Raw genomic sequence first — 17390 nt, 5'->3', positions numbered from 1 at the left:
GACGGTAAGGTGGACTGCAATGCAGGACAATGAATGCCCCCTTTAATATTGTTCACAACTGTTCAACATTAAACTTATAAATTCACAAGAACTCAATTGTCTTGTTTGGAGGGCACGCGTTCTACTAATTTTTAGTTTAATTTTTAAAAATTGCTCTCACGGTCTCCTTTGTCTAATCTTGAGAAACAAGATGTCGATTAGAATTTTATAATGCGTCTCAGAATGCATCCATAACAAAAACATTTATTTTAGAACGGATCGCAAATCAGCTGTGAAATGTCAAGTTGACGTTAGACTTTGGACTATAAGATTAATCGTATTATTAACTATTTTTTAATACAAATGAGCAATTTTAGACGATGTTATGTAGTGTGATTGAAAAATTAAACTAAACTTTTAGTTATAAAATTCATACAAAGTGAAGTTAATTATGTATAGTCCAGCGGCAACAGTTCGTAGGATCGATGTTTTGATACGTATTTTAAGTGGTCGCAAAACTGTTGTACAGGCTAATTTCGTGAGAGCCTACTCAAGCGAGGGTAAAGTAACTATAGGAGATGTGGTTAAGGAGCTGACGACACCAAGGAAGGCGGAATATGTGCCAAGGAAGTACTGTAAGTTGTTGTATGAAAATCGTATTTTATGTAACCTTAAATGTTATTATTACGCTAAAATTAGGTTTAGAATATAATATTCTAAATTATATATATAGAGGCGGGCGTTTAGACAAAAAGACCTTCAAAAGTTTGCTTTTTAAAATAAGCACATAAGCACGCTTTTTACTTTAAGCGTAAGCGTTGGTCAGTTTAATACTCAACAATTTAATTCTTTACAACTTGCCTAAGTTTCAAATCTCGCCGTTAATATTTCGTAAACAAATTAATTCGTCAATGTGAATAATAACTTTATAAATAAAAATAAAACTCATGTCAAACATGAGTTTTATATATAAGTTTATTTATATATAACTTTATTGAACTTACTTAACTTAAAACCTTTAGTGGCCTACTTTTGCTTTTCGCTATCAACACAATGTTGCAAGCTTTTTTTAACATAAAAGTCAATTCACTTAAATGTTTTTCTAAACAATTTTTTAGTCTTCAAACTAAAAAGCACTTAAGGGTCTAAAAAAGCACGCTTTTTTAAAAAGCTACAACATTTAAATGTTTATAAAAATAAGCAGTTTTTCCCATCTCTAATTATAATTAAAATAGGAGACATACATGCAAGATAATGTAATAAGTTAAAGTTATAGTAGTTTTAATACTAGTTTTAGTAGAAGACAATATTCAAATTAAGAACAAATTGTACCTATCTATATATAGAAGAGCAGTGTCTCATAACACAGGCCTTATCCATCCTAAAAGGAAATACCAGCCCCTGAATTAAGCTTATGTGTAGTTAACAAATAAAAAAAGTTTATTTATTTATTTTTTTCATTTCATAAGTTTCATTGGTACAACATATTATTATATGTTACGCAATATATATTTTGACTCAATAAGTCCAAAGTTCACAATGTGGTGGACTATGAACTTTGCATCATAAATGATAAGAAAAATGCTTGTCATGAATATGCTTTTATTGCATAGCTTATTCAGAATATTTACTGATAAAATGGTAAAGTATGTTATTGGTTTATAGATAAATAGAGCAATTGCTCATGGCGAATTTTAGCATTTTGTGAAATGCGCGTTTACGTCGCGACACTTGTGATTTATAGGCAGATGCATCGATTAAAACGCGTGATTGCATCGATGCATTCGCCTATAAATCACAGTATGTTATTGGTTTATAGATAAATAGAGCTGTTGCTCAAGGCGAATTTTAGCTTTTTGTGAAATGCGCGTTTACGTCGCGACACTTGTGATTTATAGATGATGCAAACGCGTGATTGCATTGTTGCAAACGCGCGACTGCATTGATGACGTCGTTTATGTTAAATAATTAGAAACGTTCATAGCATTCGCAATGCGATTGCATCGCGCCTATGTCGCGACATTACAAACGGCGGTGTGTATCTGCTCTAATATTTGAATGCCATAATATCACAACCCAACATTGTATTTAACTATTTGTTTTAGTGACTCTAGAAAATTCAGAGTTGAAATATTTATCACAGAGTACGTTAAGGAACTTAAGATGGATGATGCAGAAGGATTTACTTGGACAGGATATGTTTTTATTGGGACGCCCTGGACCTAGCAGGTATTAATAATTGGTATCTACTTGTATGTTTACTGCATAAAACTGTTATTGCCAGGTTCTGTGTGGTAAAAAGTAGTTTAGATTTATACATTTGAGTCCACTAAGTCCTAGTTTTTCAAAACCCACCGTACCAGAACAAAGAAACTCTCCGACAAAACACTTCAACTCATGGAATATAGAAATGAAATGAGGCTACAGAACTCAGAGGATGCAAGGCACTACAGGCGGCTAAATAGGCAGATATCGAAGTCTTTGACTAGCGACATACGCCAATTTAATACAGAGCGTATTAAAGAGGCCATTGAGCGGAACAAAGGCTCCAAGGTATTCGCGAGAGATCTGTCTATTGGGCAAAGCCAACTGACGAAGCTAAAGACTGATGACGGTAGCATCATTTCATCTAAGCCTGAAATCCTGAGGGAGATAGAGAGTTTCTATCGACAGCTATACTCCACGAAAGCACCTGTTGAAAGCGAGGTTAGAGACCCCAGAGCCAAGCTTACCCGACATTATACCGAAGATATCCCGGACGTCAGCCTGTATGAGATTAGTGTGGCTCTCAAACAACTCAAGAACAACAAAGCGGCGGGCGATGATGGAATCACTACAGAACTTCTGAGAGCGGGTGGCAAGCCGATACTTAAAGTCCTCCAGAAGCTTTTCAATTCTGTCATCGTCGAAGGTCAAACGCCGAAGGCATGGGGCAGAGGCGAGGTCGTTCTGTTCTTCAAAAAGGGTGATAAAACACTCTTGAAGAACTATCGGCCAATCTCGCTTCTGAGCCATATCTATAAGTTGTTTTCGAGAGTTATCACGAATCGTCTCGCTCGCAGGTTTGACGACTTCCAACCTCCCGAACAAGCCGGTTTCCGAAAGGGTTTTAGTACCATAGACCACATCCATACGCTGCGGCAGGTTATACAGAAGACCGAGGAGTATAACCGGCCACTTTGCTTAGCGTTTGTGGACTATGAGAAGGCCTTTGATTCGATCGAGACCTGGGCGGTGCTGCAGTCTCTCCAAAGGTGCCAAATAGACTATAGGTATATAGAGGTGTTAAGGTACTTATACAAAAATGCCACTATGTCAGTCCGATTACAGGATCAGAGCTCTAATCCTATCCAACTGCAACGAGGCGTGAGACAGGGAGATGTGATATCTCCAAAGATGTTCACTGCTGCGTTGGAGGATATTTTCAAGCTTCTGGACTGGAAAGGACTTGGCATCAACATCAATGGCGAGTACCTAACACACCTTCGATTTGCCGATGATATAGTTCTTATGGCTGAGACCTTGGGAGACCTGAACACAATGCTCGAAGATCTCAGTAGTGTTTCCCAAAGAGTGGGTCTTAAGATGAACATGGACAAGACGAAGATCATGTCGAATGTCCATGTTGTACCCGCTCCAGTAAAAATTGGGAGCATTACACTCGAAGTTGTTGACCATTACGTATACCTGGGGCAGACAGTCCAGTTAGGTAAGTCCAACTTTGAGAAAGAGATCTCTCGTCGAATCCAGCTCGGATGGGCAGCGTTCGGGAAACTCCAAAAAATCTTTGCGTCCAAATTACCTCAATGTCTCAAGACGAAAGTCTTTGACCAGTGTGTGTTGCCAGTGATCACATATGGATCAGAAACGTGGTCCCTCACTATAGGCCTCATAAGAAGGCTCAAGGTCACTCAGCGGGCAATGGAGAGAGCGATGCTCGGTATTTCCCTGCGTGATAGAATCAGAAATGAGGAAATCCGTAGGAGAACTAAGGTAACCGACATAGCTCGAAGAATTGCTCAGCTGAAGTGGCAGTGGGCGGGGCACATAGCTAGGAGAACCGATGGCCGTTGGGGCGGAAAGGTTCTTCAACCGCCGCACCGCGCGACCGCGCACCGGACGACGCTCAGTGGGTAGGCCCCCCACCAGGTGGACCGACGATCTGGTGGAGGTCGCGGGAAGCCGATGGATGCGGGCAGCGCAGGACCGATCGTCGTGGAGATCGTTGGGGGAGGCCTATGCCCAGCAGTGGGCGTCGTATGGCTGAATGATGAAGTCCTAGGGCGCATTCAAATTAGACGCGCTGCAGTGACGCGACGGCCGCGCGTCTGTAGCGCTTCAGTAACTTTTGCAGTCACTAACTGTGACTGCAAAAGTGGCACGCGCGTGTCACGACAGTGGCGCTGCAACTGCGGTTCCAAAGTAGTAGTAGAGCACCTTGTGAAAGAGTCCACCCAGGGAAGTACTGCTACCTTACCTATTTCTGTCGCCACGCGTAATGTCAGCATTACTGTGTTCCAGTTTTGAAGGGTAAGGGTGAAATTACAGGTACATGGGGCTTGTTAATTTATGTCTCAGGGTGATGGGCGCAGTGGCAGTGCCCCTTGGATCTTTGCGATTTAGAGCTCTGAGTGGCACTGCAACTGTTATGGACAGTTCGTTCGTCCTGTTACTTGATATTATAAAAATTAGTAGTATAGTGTATGAAAATTAGTAGTGGCGCCACTGTAGCGCTTCTATAAGCGTGTAATTTGAAGTCGCCCTTAGTCTTTAGTAAAATGCAGATGTTAGAAGAAATTTTTGTGGAAAACACGTACATTTTTCTTCTAATTAAGAACATTGCTCTCATTCATGTGGTTACTCTCAAACCTTTCTAATGTAAGCTCTTTCTAGGACTTTCCTGTGTGATACCACATTTATTTTCCCTTTTATCAGTCTATGTAACTAGGTATTTCTCTGCCTCGTCCTTCTTTACACTATCCTTCTATGATATTTTCCTGTTTCGTCTTCTATATAGTGCGTAAAAAACTTAATTTTTCATTCCAGCTTATTCTTTCCATTTTCCTTCAACACCACATTTCAAGTGCCTTTACAAGATCTTTTTGGCATATTCCACATCTGACAACCATACAATATCCTAGATTTAGGAGTTAATCAATATTTTTGTAATACTTTCTTAATTGTTGACTTACTACTTTTGAAAATTCTAATACATAAGGGAAATATCATTATATACTCATACAATAGGTAGAACTTCGTCTGCAAGCACTTGAAACGCCTGTTTGATAGCTTAGTTGACTGTTTGCAGGAGAAAAGTAGCTTTACAATACTTGGAGTTGACACAAAGAGAGTTAGAATATGTTGCTTTATCAAGAGACACTACGGAGGCTGATCTGAAACAGAGGAGAGAAATTCAGAGTTCTACTGCTAAATATTTTGATCAGGTAACTTTTTCTTATTTAAAATACTTTTTTTTTAAAGTAAACTAATTATGACTATAGTTTCATAATAGCATTGACGTAATTGAAATTTAAAAAAATTTAATTAATTATGCTAACACAACATAACAAGTGTTTACGTTTGAAGGAAAATCGGCAATTTTCTTTTCTTAGCGTGTCGACTCTGACGTTTACATTTGTGATGTAATAAATTTAAAATAACTGTCGATTTTCCTATCTAAATTAAAATTTATTATTGGTAAAAATACACAAAGTTTTTTTACACTTAATAAATTTGGAATCAAATTAAAAAGTCAATTCAAATCCTTTTTCTGTAGCAATATAAGAAAGGCGTACTGGCACAGCAGCCGCGACACTACTAACTGTCATGACATGCGCGCGACTTGCCGGGAGTCACAATTAGTGAAGAAAACGTACGTGCGATTGCCGTGCCACTGTGTCGTGTAGTGCCGTGCCATTTGAAGACACCCTAACAAAACTTTAACTGTCATTGTTATTTTCGTCATTTATCATTGCCAAACTTATTCGCGAACGAAGTAAATGGCAACGCAACCAAGGCGCACTCGCCACTTGGCTAAATTCTGTTGTCAGTAGACACAGTTTCTTGTTGTCACTTCCAATGTGACAAGCTAAATACGGCTTTAGGGCGCGTTCCCATTAAGCCGTAATGTTTTATTTATCGTTGGACGACTGTCGCGTCTAGCCAGTTCCCATATCACGACTATCTGTCGTGGACGTTTATTTTATCGTTGAACGACTGTTGCGTCTAGCTGTTCCCACTAGATCGCGACGACAATTTATCGGTTCACGGCAGCCGTCTTGTCGCCGTTTGAAGCTGCGATGCTTGTCGTCACATTTTTATCGTGACGTTTTACTTATCGTCGGACCACTGTCATTGTTGCTCTTCCCACTGTTACGACAGTCTGTCGTCGTAACGTCAAAAAAGTCGTGAACGACACTCAATCGGGTCGGTCTATGTGTGAACAACTTCATTTAAATATACAAGCCATGACATATTAAACTGCACGGCTATCTTTCGTCACGGCATAATGGGAACGCGCCCTTAGCTGCAATGCAAAAACTAATGACATCACTAAATGTCTGAATACTCAATTGATGTAAATCTGTATGCATAAGAATCTGGAAGTAGGAACATAGACATGTCAATTTGATACCATTATAGATTATTGTTGTTCTGGAGTACATTCATTTCATGAGTTGTCGACGATACGCTCAGAAATAATGATAAATACACAATGCATCGAAATGTATTTATTTATTTTCTTGTTTCACTAGAGTGCTGTTCGAGCAGCTGTTGAAGGCAGAGTTTTGATTCTGGAAGGCATAGAGAAGGCAGAGCGAAATGTATTGCCAGTGTTGAATAATCTGCTGGAAAACAGAGAGATGCATTTAGAAGATGGCCGCTTCTTGATACCAGCTTCCAGATATGACAAATTATTGCAGGTATTTATTAGTCTAGTCTATTTTATACAAAAATGCAATAGCCCAATTCATGAAACAGTCATCGAGGAAATACTTCGACTCTGCTCCTCACCACCCCAACCCCCTCGTGGTGGCTGCATCCTCCTACGACCCCCTCAGGGAACAACCCCACCGCGTACGTAGGACCCGTCGGCCAAGGGACGTCCTCAACGACCCTGACGACCTTATCACTCTCGCCACTTTGAAGGCCAAGGGATCTGGTCCCTAGTCAGTCCCGTCCCTCACGCACCAACCGTCCTCGCCGGCGAGGTCGTCGAGCCCCTCATTTCAGCACGTACAGTGGTAGATTCTCTCCTACAGCACGCCCTTCTGGTGGAAGTCTCCAGTAGCGCCCTGAGCCGAGGTCCGTGCCCACTTGGGCGCCCTCAGGCTTTAAGTTTATTTTCGGGGTTATGAGCCTTCAGCTCGCCCTTTTTCTCCGGTGGCGCAGTAAATGCCATCAGCGGCCAACTGCAAAATATCATTAAAAAAAAAATACAAAACTGCGTTTGTTATTGTTAGAAAAAATCTTGTGTAGAATTAAGGCAGGTTAGAGACACTCTACTTATGTGTCCAATAAATAATAATTTGGAACTGCGGCGTAGCGTCGATTTTTACCGTCCGGGGCCAATTTTAGATTTGCTGTCTCCTCTTTTTTCATGATTACAGAAGTAGTTCATTCGGCCAGGCTCGGCTTTATTGTGTTTTATGTTCGCCTGCCGTCGCCATCTTTGTGTTGTTCAGAATATCATTTTCTCAAATAGTGGATATTTTTTAAAATTTTTAGAAAAAATAATTTAGTTAGGGCCTGGCCGCGCTCGCCGCTGCCCCTATTGCTGTACCGCCCGGGGCCGTGGCCCCATCTGCATCCCTCGTGCTAGGCCACTGGAACTCTCATACCAATTACTAACAGTACAGAAAAAATAAATGGACTTACATTAATTCACGACTTTTCAAAAATAGTATTTCTTTTAGGAAAATAAGAAATGTCACGAAAAACAAATGAAATTGCAGCGAAATAAGGCTAATTGTAAAACTAACTAGGCTGCGTTGGAATCAGTTACTGAAAACTAAGCGCGGAACGTACTGACCAAGTTAGTCATATTTAGCAAACAATCAAGAACTTGTTCAAATCAAAATTTTATAGGAAAAAAACTGTACTTCCGACTAATACATAACTTCATATTTATGACAAGAACAAAATACGCAAAGTTTGTATTGTAATGTTCTTACTTTATCATTTATTTTGACCATCTCCTCAGGAGCACGGGCCAGAAGAAGTGTCAAAATGGCGGCTTGTAAGAGTCGACGAAAACTTTCGCGTGATAGCGCTTGGCTTACCCGTGCCAAGATACACCGGCCAACCGCTCGATCCTCCTCTCCGGTCTAGGTTTCAGGCTCGAGATGTCGCTACTATCGGATTTGGGGTAAGTTTCAATTTATTAGAATCGGTTATAATAATATAGTGTTAATTTAGACTTCTGCATATAGCTGGATTTCTTGATCTGTGACCCAAATTGAAATATTTAATTTCGTGATTTGTTTTTTTTTATAATATCAAGTGACGGGGCAAACAACAAAATTGCTACAAAAATTGTAGCTTTCTTATAAAAAAACCGACCTCAAAAAGTTCGTGAATTACATCTATTTGCCGGTTACATCGTTTGCCACCCTTAGTGGTGGAATATTTTCTTCAAATTTAAATGGAACCAACACTGAGGTAGGTACTCTCTTTTCAACAAAAAAAGAATAATCGAAATCGTGTAAAAAAAATAGTCCAATTGAGAACCTCCTCCTTTTTTTGAAGTCGGTTAAAAATTAAATGTTAAATATTTGACAAGTAATAAACTTGATGCATATTTAATCTCCATTTCGGTTGTTCGCTAATACGGATTGCACTTTTATATCGACAAAAATCACGCGACACTGGGATTGACGAAGTTATTAAAACATTAAAGCAAAAGTAACGTTTAAACTTGTTATTTGTATTTTTTTTTGCAACATTTAAATTAAATTTTATTCTACTATATTGAAAGTGTAAAAAATTCGGACGTTAAAAAAAGAAAATATTGTTTTAATCTTTTTCGCCGAAACCATGGTATCATCGTTTAAGTTTAAATTTGACACTTCTGGCATAGCACGAGATTTAGTTGTCATATTTCTGGGGTCATGATAGACCTTTAAGCCCGGGTTCAGATGCTACAAACCCAAGATTTATAGTGAACCAAAATATCATGTATTTAAAATATAAACATCGTAACATGTCCCGATATCCGGGATTTAAAAGAAATAGTATATAAAAAAAATAAAATAACGCACACACTCAACATAGCCCCGCACAGGGAAACCCTGTGTCGCGGGTGCCATGGACACACACATAGACAACCACAAATTACACCCAAACTCACGAGAGAAATAAATGTAGGCCATACAAATATTTCTCCCGGCCCGGGAATCGAACCCGGGGACCTCTGCGTGGCAGTCCGGTATGGTAACCGTTCGGCCACGGAGGCAGTTTAATAATATGTATATTTTAGAACCTGCTTCCATATTTTGATTCACGTGATTCACGTGACAAAGTGATCTTTAGGTATAAAAGCATTCGAATATCCTACTACTACGTAATATGTATTACACAGCTGTATTCAGTACCTATGTGATTTTTTTTGTGAATAACACAGAGCTTTTGATTGCTTAATGTAATCACGCAGGGCTTTAATAACTTAACAACCATTCTGCACATGGATAGATAGAAAAATGAAAACTAATTAAAAACAAAGATCTGCAACAGGCACGTAGAAAAATTCGTAAGGTCTGGTAGTTCGTTCCGTCGTCTGGCGCGGGTTGCTGGAAGACGTTGGTTCGAATCCAGTTGGATCGGTGGAATTTTTTTTTATTCATAATTATAACATATATTCACTTCTCACCTACAAACTAGGTTTCACAATCATTACACTCTCATTCATTATCACGCACCACTTACTCATATAAAAATCACACACATAAATCTTTAAGTTTTTCTTTAAGTAGATTTTTTTGCAAATAATTGAATATTAAACTTATATGTGTTAGCTCTTAACCGGCCTTTGTGAGTGACATAAATAATAATAATTATTATTATAAATAAAGAGCAGTGACTCAAGGTCAAACCTGTTAAGATTTCGGTCACCCCTATGTACACTGAACGTAAGCAAGTATGTGATATTAAGGCTAAAATTGACCACGACTGTGCGCAACTTGCGAGTGAGCGACATAAAAGGCGAGATCACTGTATGAGAATAGCAGTATCTCGCGTTTTATGTCGTTGTCGCGCAAGTCGCTCCCTGTTGGACATACAGCGAGACAAGTAAAATGCCTCCTGTCAAGTTCTAGAGGAAACTAAAAGACGATAAAGACTATACCGTTTAAAGGCTAACAAAGAATTAACACCCAATGTCAGTCCATGACATCAGAAAATGAACACCCCATCAGATATTACAAAACTGGGAATGACATACGTTTAGGCAATTTCTTCGGGAGATTTTCTCCCTCGAATGCTGATGCTCGAAAGTCAGTGATTTTGACTTTTCTCGAAAAGAAGACGAAATAATCAAATGCTTGCATTGTTCCAAACAATGCAATAACAATTTAGACGCAACAATAAATGCTGCAACTAATTTTACCTATTCACAATGGATAGCCAAAAGGACAAACCAATAGGAACAACAGAGAATATGCCGAGAAGCGCTGAGAAACTAAAAAGTATAACAGCAAAAGCTAACCTGCATGTTACAGTGTTTAAAGAGTGTAAATTAGACCTTGCGAAATATACGTTTGTTAAAAATGTGTACGATAATAATAACCTACATGATACGAGAGAAGTACATTTATGTACAGTTGCATAATTTGAGAAAGGGTTTACGACGGAGTTAGAAGTAACACCGGGTCGCAATAGTAACGACAGAGCAGTAGACGCGGTAGAACTTTGAACGAACGTTGAACTCACCATTAATTTAAAAACGGGAGAAACTGACGTAGTAAGGGACATAGACTGTATATAACACATTATAAAAACATTTGGAGAGAGTTACAAGATCTCGTAAGCAGTGATTCGATCAACATAGAAAATCTGAATTTACGAATACTGTTGAACCAGGGTAGAACTGCTGGAACTGGAAATACTAAAACGTATTGATGACGGACTGTGCCCATTGACGAAAACACAGGTTTACCTTCTAAACCGTGACACGCAGGAAACGGTGTACTGGATGTAGCTGTAGTTGCCCAAGAAGCAAAATGTTCAAACATATGCTTATGTATTATATACCAAGAATCTTTCTGCCAGTCTTTTATTTTATTTATTTATTCAGTAAACACTGTAATATAACAGTATTAAAAACAAGAATTAAAAAGACGAAAATAACGTCACTAATATAAACTTAATTACTAATGAATATATGTCCCTGATTGCTCTTCCATTCGGGCGTCACTTTCGCAATCCTTGTCATAAACAGATCACATTGCGGCGATGCTGCGTGTACGGAGTAGAGGAGATGTAGTCGCGCGGGGAGTATTCGAGTATCCGCACAGTTTATTCCGTGAGGGCACAGTTGCTAATAAGGATTGGTTGCCCTTGGCTTATCTGCATAGAAATTACTATAGAAGAACAAAATGAAATGAAAAATATGCGACCGCTTACAGAAAATGAAGACAACTTTGTCCACTATACGATTCGTCAGTTTTGTGCATCAGGTACACTTAATTTTTTAAACCACCTTCCCTATGCATTCAGTATTTTCAACATGGCGGATATTATATAAGGCGACAGTATCTAACAAAGTGTGTTAACAGCGCAATTGTATAAATATATTGTTGGTAATTGCTAACAAAATTTCGTATGCCCTAAAGAAATAAATTGCTATTTTTGTGTAAGAAATCTAATTTTTTAGTAGTTTTCTAGTTGCTTATAATACTTATTAGATGATACGGATTCACCTCTTTTATCCATATACGTATATTTAAAAGTCAACCTGCGAACTCTCCACATTTATTTATCATAGACGTATGTTATATAGTATACAAAAACTATAAAACAAATCACAGACACTGAATCATAAAATGTACAAACCAAGAACGAACAACTGAAATTATTGAGCTGCCTTGTATGACCAAATAAATTAAATTATAAGTACCACGACCAATGGTTAAGTTCACTTCTTTGTTTCTAGTGTACTAATTATTTTATATTAATATTTTTTCTCGAGATATTTGTATCGTAAGATATAAAATGACAAGAAAAGATGTACCTACAATTTTTTTATTTAGTTTTTTGCGATCGCTGAGAAATTTGAGATAGCAAACTCTCAGTTCTGCTTGTGTCGTTCGATCCAGATTTCTTTGGCATTTCCGGCATGAAAATGTGCACTTGCTTCTTTCCTTTTAAATCTGGAATAAGTTTCTTATTTAATAATTCCGTGTATTGCTTTTCTACTGCGTCTCTTTCTGAAGCTAATTTTTGGCGCGCTTCGATTATGCCGTTTCGTATATCTTTGGTTTTCTTGTTGAGAATATCTTTGGTTTTGGAGGTATCGTGCCGAGGCGTGTTCTTCATATTCCGTGACTGTCGCGCGTAGTTCTCAATAGTATTCGCTGACGCCGGCACATAAAAATCGTGCCGATCGATAGGCCCTTGCTGTACTTTTGCACTGTCGCTAACTTTTGGCATTTTACCGTTCTCCTTAGCTCGCATATCGATGACAGTTTTCGATTTCGTCAAATTATTCCTTCTTTGAATCTCAGGCCAACTGTGACGCGGTTGTGACATCCTTTCATTGTTATTCGGTGCTAGAAGGTCAACTTTTCCAGCCAAATCCAACCACTGTAAAACACGTTCCGATAACTCATTATCTTCCTTCACATCGGATCTGGCTGTTCTGTTAGTTTTCATCGCCTTCATATTTAAATTTAAATTAAGACTCTCGAACTTGTTTCGGGAGGTGTTGTAATCGTATATCGGCTGAATGTTGGCTTTTAGGTAGAACTTTTCCTCGGATTCGGGTTCCACATCGGAGAGGTCCAATTTTTCTATATCCGGAGTGATTGGGCTCGTTGGTCGCAATGTCGACCGTTCGTTAGTAACGACGAAGCTGAACTTCCTTAAACAATGCTCGAGATCGTCGGTGTGGCTGAGCCGGGAGCTCTGCCGTGTCGCCAATTTGTTCGACGCACAAGTGGCCGAAGAATGCGGGCGTCGTTTCCTTGCGTTCTTTATAAAGTAAGGGTCGTCATGCGATAGGATCGCGTGTCTGAAGTTACCGACCCAGACTGTGCGTACATACATAGGTCGCTGGGATGACTGCCAAAGAGCTGGCATATTACACACCACTCGGCTAAATGTTAGCGTACGCCGTCACGCAACCCTTCCCACTAATGTTTGCACAATTCTGGTTTGCCTTCATAATTGAATGAATACCCTTTCGTGTTGACTCGATTTCGTGCGTTTGTGGACCTGAAAGCAAATAAAATGGCGATCGATCAGTTTATTTGCATTGGATTTTGTAAAACAATATTTTTGATTGGTTTTTGTTTGTTTCTTTTGAAGGTCAAGGGCTTGAGGGTTCAAAATTCATTGTATAATTTTAAAAACTCCTCCAGACATATAATTTGTGTTTTACATTAAATAACAAGATAATAAGATAGGTACATTATAATATACCTACTGTATAGTATATTAATTTTATGTTGTGTAATAAATAGTATGTAACTTTGTTTACATGCAGTTTTCGGTGGAAATATAGGATTTTTCAGAATTTGTAATTTTGTTGGTTACATGTTTCTTAGTGTTTAAGAAAAGTTATCATCTGATCTGTCCGATTTTTTTTGATTAAAAAACTACCCAAGAATCTGTCCAGATTGTAATCTGTCGTAAAATGAAAAAAGGACAGTGGGCTGAAGTGACTGAGTGAAGTGAAGACTGATTTTTCTTGTAACTTTAACGCAATTGGTCCTATTAGATATTATTATGTATTTACTTGTTATGATTTTAGTCCGTTACTGAAAATGGTCGAAAAGGGATTTGTTATAAAGCTAGTAATTATTAGAATTAACTCTATTATTTTGAAATGTTTCTTTTTAAATACACGATCGAACAAAATTTGTTTCAGCCTGTTGAGTTTCTTTCAACGCTAGTTCACTCTTGATTAATTAACAACGCGATTCATGACTAAGCGGTATTTTATCGCCGGGGCCATGTTATTGAATTGTTATCAGAAGTTAAATTTTGAGCAACATTTTGTCGTAGAACTTGGTTAATTTTTATTGTATAACCGTCTATTACCATTATAACTATTTAAGAAAAAAGCTACAAAAATGCTCCGGCCATGTATTAGCTGGTTATGTTGCTCATAATAACAAACAACTTTTGTAATGTTGTAACTTCTGTAATGTGGACCCTCTAGTTACACTCTGCGTAAACCCCTTTAACCCAAACTTCTTATTCCAAAAATGTGTATGTTTATAGTACTATAAAGTAAAAGAAACTCCAGCTCGATCTGCTGGTTAGTTTCTGACTTATAAAGCTAAAATCGTGCGATTTTAGAGTGTCATGTGCATCTTAACGAATCCTGACAAATTTAGTACCAAAAATATTGACATAAATGGTACTATTTACTACATATTCTTAAAAAAATTAAACCTCTACGAGAACGAAATTAAAGCGAAATAAAAATTGTAAATATTTTCGGTTATATCGTTCATTTCGTTTTTTAAAAAGTAAATTTTCCGCCATTTATTTATGTAGGAAAAGGTTCTTAAAGGTTCCTTGTTTTGATTGAAAGGGTTACAAGCGCGTGTCTTAATATAGTTTATTTCATGCAATGGTCGAAAAAAGTTGTTACACATATATAGATACGAATTAGGGGACCACTCGCCTTTTTCGTTAATACGCTATTTTCGTCAACTGGTCAATTTTGAAACTATGTACATGTTTACAATATAGCTACAAGAAGCGACATAAAGTTGTTAAAACCACCAAAAATTAATTAATTACTTTTTCCAATTCGGGATTTCGGGAAATGGTTTTACTGAATCGTAGGACAAAACTACTAACTCAAAGACGGAAGTCGAAGTTGGATTTTAAAGTAATTCTAATGATTCCATGTAAAAAATGCGGTATATAACTGACTTTTTACCAAAGTAAAGAATAAAAAAGTAACGATTATGGTCACTCTCCGCCCATCCCTAGATTTATTTATTATTAATATAATAACATAATATAATACGCATTCTAGTGAGAATGTTTAAATATGTTATTATATTAATGCCAATAAAAGTACTAAATCAATAAAAGACCTATTGAAAAGCATAGACGCTTACCCTGTCCTATACAATTAAATAGCATCAACCCTTCATGACATGAAATAAACTATATAAGAACAGGCGCTTGTCACCTTTTCCAACAAAACAAGGAAAGATACATATGAAGAGGCTGTATGGTAGAACCTTTGCTTACCCAAATAAATGGCGAAAAATTTATAAAAAAAATGACGATAATATTTACAATTTCGATTCGCTATAATTTCGTTCTGCTAGAGGTACATTTTTTTAAGAATATGTAAATAGTACAATTTATGTCCATGTTTTTGGTACTAAATTTGTTAGGATTCGTTAAGATGTACATGACACTCTGAAATCGCACGATTTTAGCTTTATAACATGTTTATAACTTAGAAACTAACCAGCAGATCGAGCTGGAGTTTCTTTTACTTTAGAGTACTATTAAGGTACAAATTTTTGGCATAATAAGTTTTTATAGTTATTAAATAAAAACTGGTAATCCGAGGTACACCCTCCGTATTGACTGTCCATATGGCGGGTGTACCTTTGATATTGCTATAACTTCGTTCTGATGGAGGTACAAATTTTTTAAACAGAGGTACTAAATAGTACAATTTAGGTACATTTTTCCCGCCGTTCTGACTCTCACCAATTATTTGACTTTCAATTGGCTTCTATTGTACTTAATTTTGTTAAACAGTCGTCTAGTAAAAGTAAACAACATGGAATTACATTTCTTTTTCAATTGCTTATTTCTACTAAAGTACTTACTATAAATTGATCAAAAATCGAGTGCTTTTAAGCTGATGCTTATTACCAACGTAGCAGTTTCGTAGCAGTAGTGATGGTAGCTGTAATTTATGATAGTCTAGGAACCGGTTTACCGTAACACGTGAGCATAAATCTTAGGCGTTACTAAGAACTTTTTTAGTTTTCTCAGTACTTAACAGGACACTAAACGAAGTTTTATGAGGATAATTTCTTATTGGATTATTGTTAGTAATTTAAATTAATTAGAAATAAAAGTCGATGTACACTGCATATTAATCGACGATTAAAATGCGATAGAACAACACTATTATTCGAAAGTATGCCGTTATTCAATATTCAAATGTTACGTTCCATCGAAATAGAACATCGATGTTTTGTATTTAGATAGTTCGCGACGTGGTGCCGGATTTAAGGGCGGCGTGTAACTGGTAGTCAAGCCAGGTTGGCACCCGGTTTTGTCCGCCACCGGTAAGGGTTGCGTCACACGCGATCTGAATTCCTATAATTTGCTAAATTTAATTAGTTTAATGGTTATAAATGCGTGATACTTTTGTGTTGCTTGACACAAATATCGAAACCTTAGACAACACGAACTTTGAAACGAAATACTCTTCTACAGTAGGTGAAAAATGGCTTCCACACTTTATTTTTTATTTAATACAGGACAAAAAACGGACTTTTCTCCATCAGTGGACCATACCATAGAAAAAAGGGCAATACTTTAAAACAGTACTCCACACTAATAACAATTATGTCAAAATTCGTTAGTTTATTTATATGGTATAAAATAATTACCTATAATATAACTTTACCGTTTGTTGAAGAAATGCTGATTTTTTATGACTGTATAAACAGGCAAACAGACAAACGGTTTACCTGATGGAAAGTCTTCTGTGCCAATTTTTAATTTTTAATTTATTTATTAAGTAAATCAACGGCGTTACATAACGTACTTTACATTGTATATAGGCTAAGAGTAAAGGTAATGACAGGTTTCCCTTGTTTACATTTACATATATAATATTAAACAAAATGTTATGGGTAAGTAGGTATACATTTAACATTAGTGATGAGTGAACAAGATTAACTATAGCTATAATGACATTGTTACATGGGTAGGGACAATGCAAGCAATGCTGCTTTGCGGCAAAAATAGAAGCGGCTATCCAAACGGGTTTTGTACAGAGAACTCTACCACAAGTTATGATATTTGTATTCAGAAGAGTCATACGTTGTTCTTAAATATTCAATTATATGCCTTTAAAAAAAAAAACAAAGTTCTTTAAGTTACTAATCGTGCTGGTCCGAATATTTTTGTCTTGCACATGTATCCATTACCTTTCTACTGTCATGTGTCATCGCGACCAAGAAATATCTTCTTCTTAG

At 37.4% G+C, this 17390-nt stretch overlaps 2 protein-coding genes across 2 annotated transcripts; one reads left to right on the top strand and one right to left on the bottom strand.

Moving 5' to 3' along the window:
- The first annotated feature begins 430 nt into the window (after window positions 1-430).
- Window positions 431-11458, top strand: LOC113235965 (von Willebrand factor A domain-containing protein 8-like). Its single transcript, XM_026471888.1, has 6 exons — window positions 431-614; window positions 2085-2208; window positions 5288-5423; window positions 6735-6902; window positions 8183-8347; window positions 11414-11458. The coding sequence occupies exons 1-6, from the start codon at window positions 431-433 to the stop codon at window positions 11456-11458; spliced, it is 822 nt and encodes a 273-aa protein (XP_026327673.1).
- Window positions 11459-12216: 758 nt separating this feature from the next.
- On the bottom strand, window positions 12217-16418 carry LOC113235964. The gene is made up of 2 exons (XM_026471887.1): window positions 16005-16418; window positions 12217-13407 (listed from the first exon to the last, which is right to left on the bottom strand). The coding sequence occupies exon 2, from the start codon at window positions 13270-13272 to the stop codon at window positions 12217-12219; it is 1056 nt and encodes a 351-aa protein (XP_026327672.1). The 5' UTR covers window positions 13273-13407; window positions 16005-16418.
- Window positions 16419-17390: the final 972 nt, after the last annotated feature.

The sequence above is a fragment of the Hyposmocoma kahamanoa genome, unplaced genomic scaffold, assembly GCF_003589595.1.
Source record: "Hyposmocoma kahamanoa isolate Upper Pololo Valley unplaced genomic scaffold, ASM358959v1 88, whole genome shotgun sequence".
In the NCBI taxonomy this organism is placed as follows: domain Eukaryota; kingdom Metazoa; phylum Arthropoda; class Insecta; order Lepidoptera; family Cosmopterigidae; genus Hyposmocoma; species Hyposmocoma kahamanoa.
Note: the sequence above shows the minus strand (reverse complement) of the source record. Positions and strands in the feature narration are given on the sequence as shown.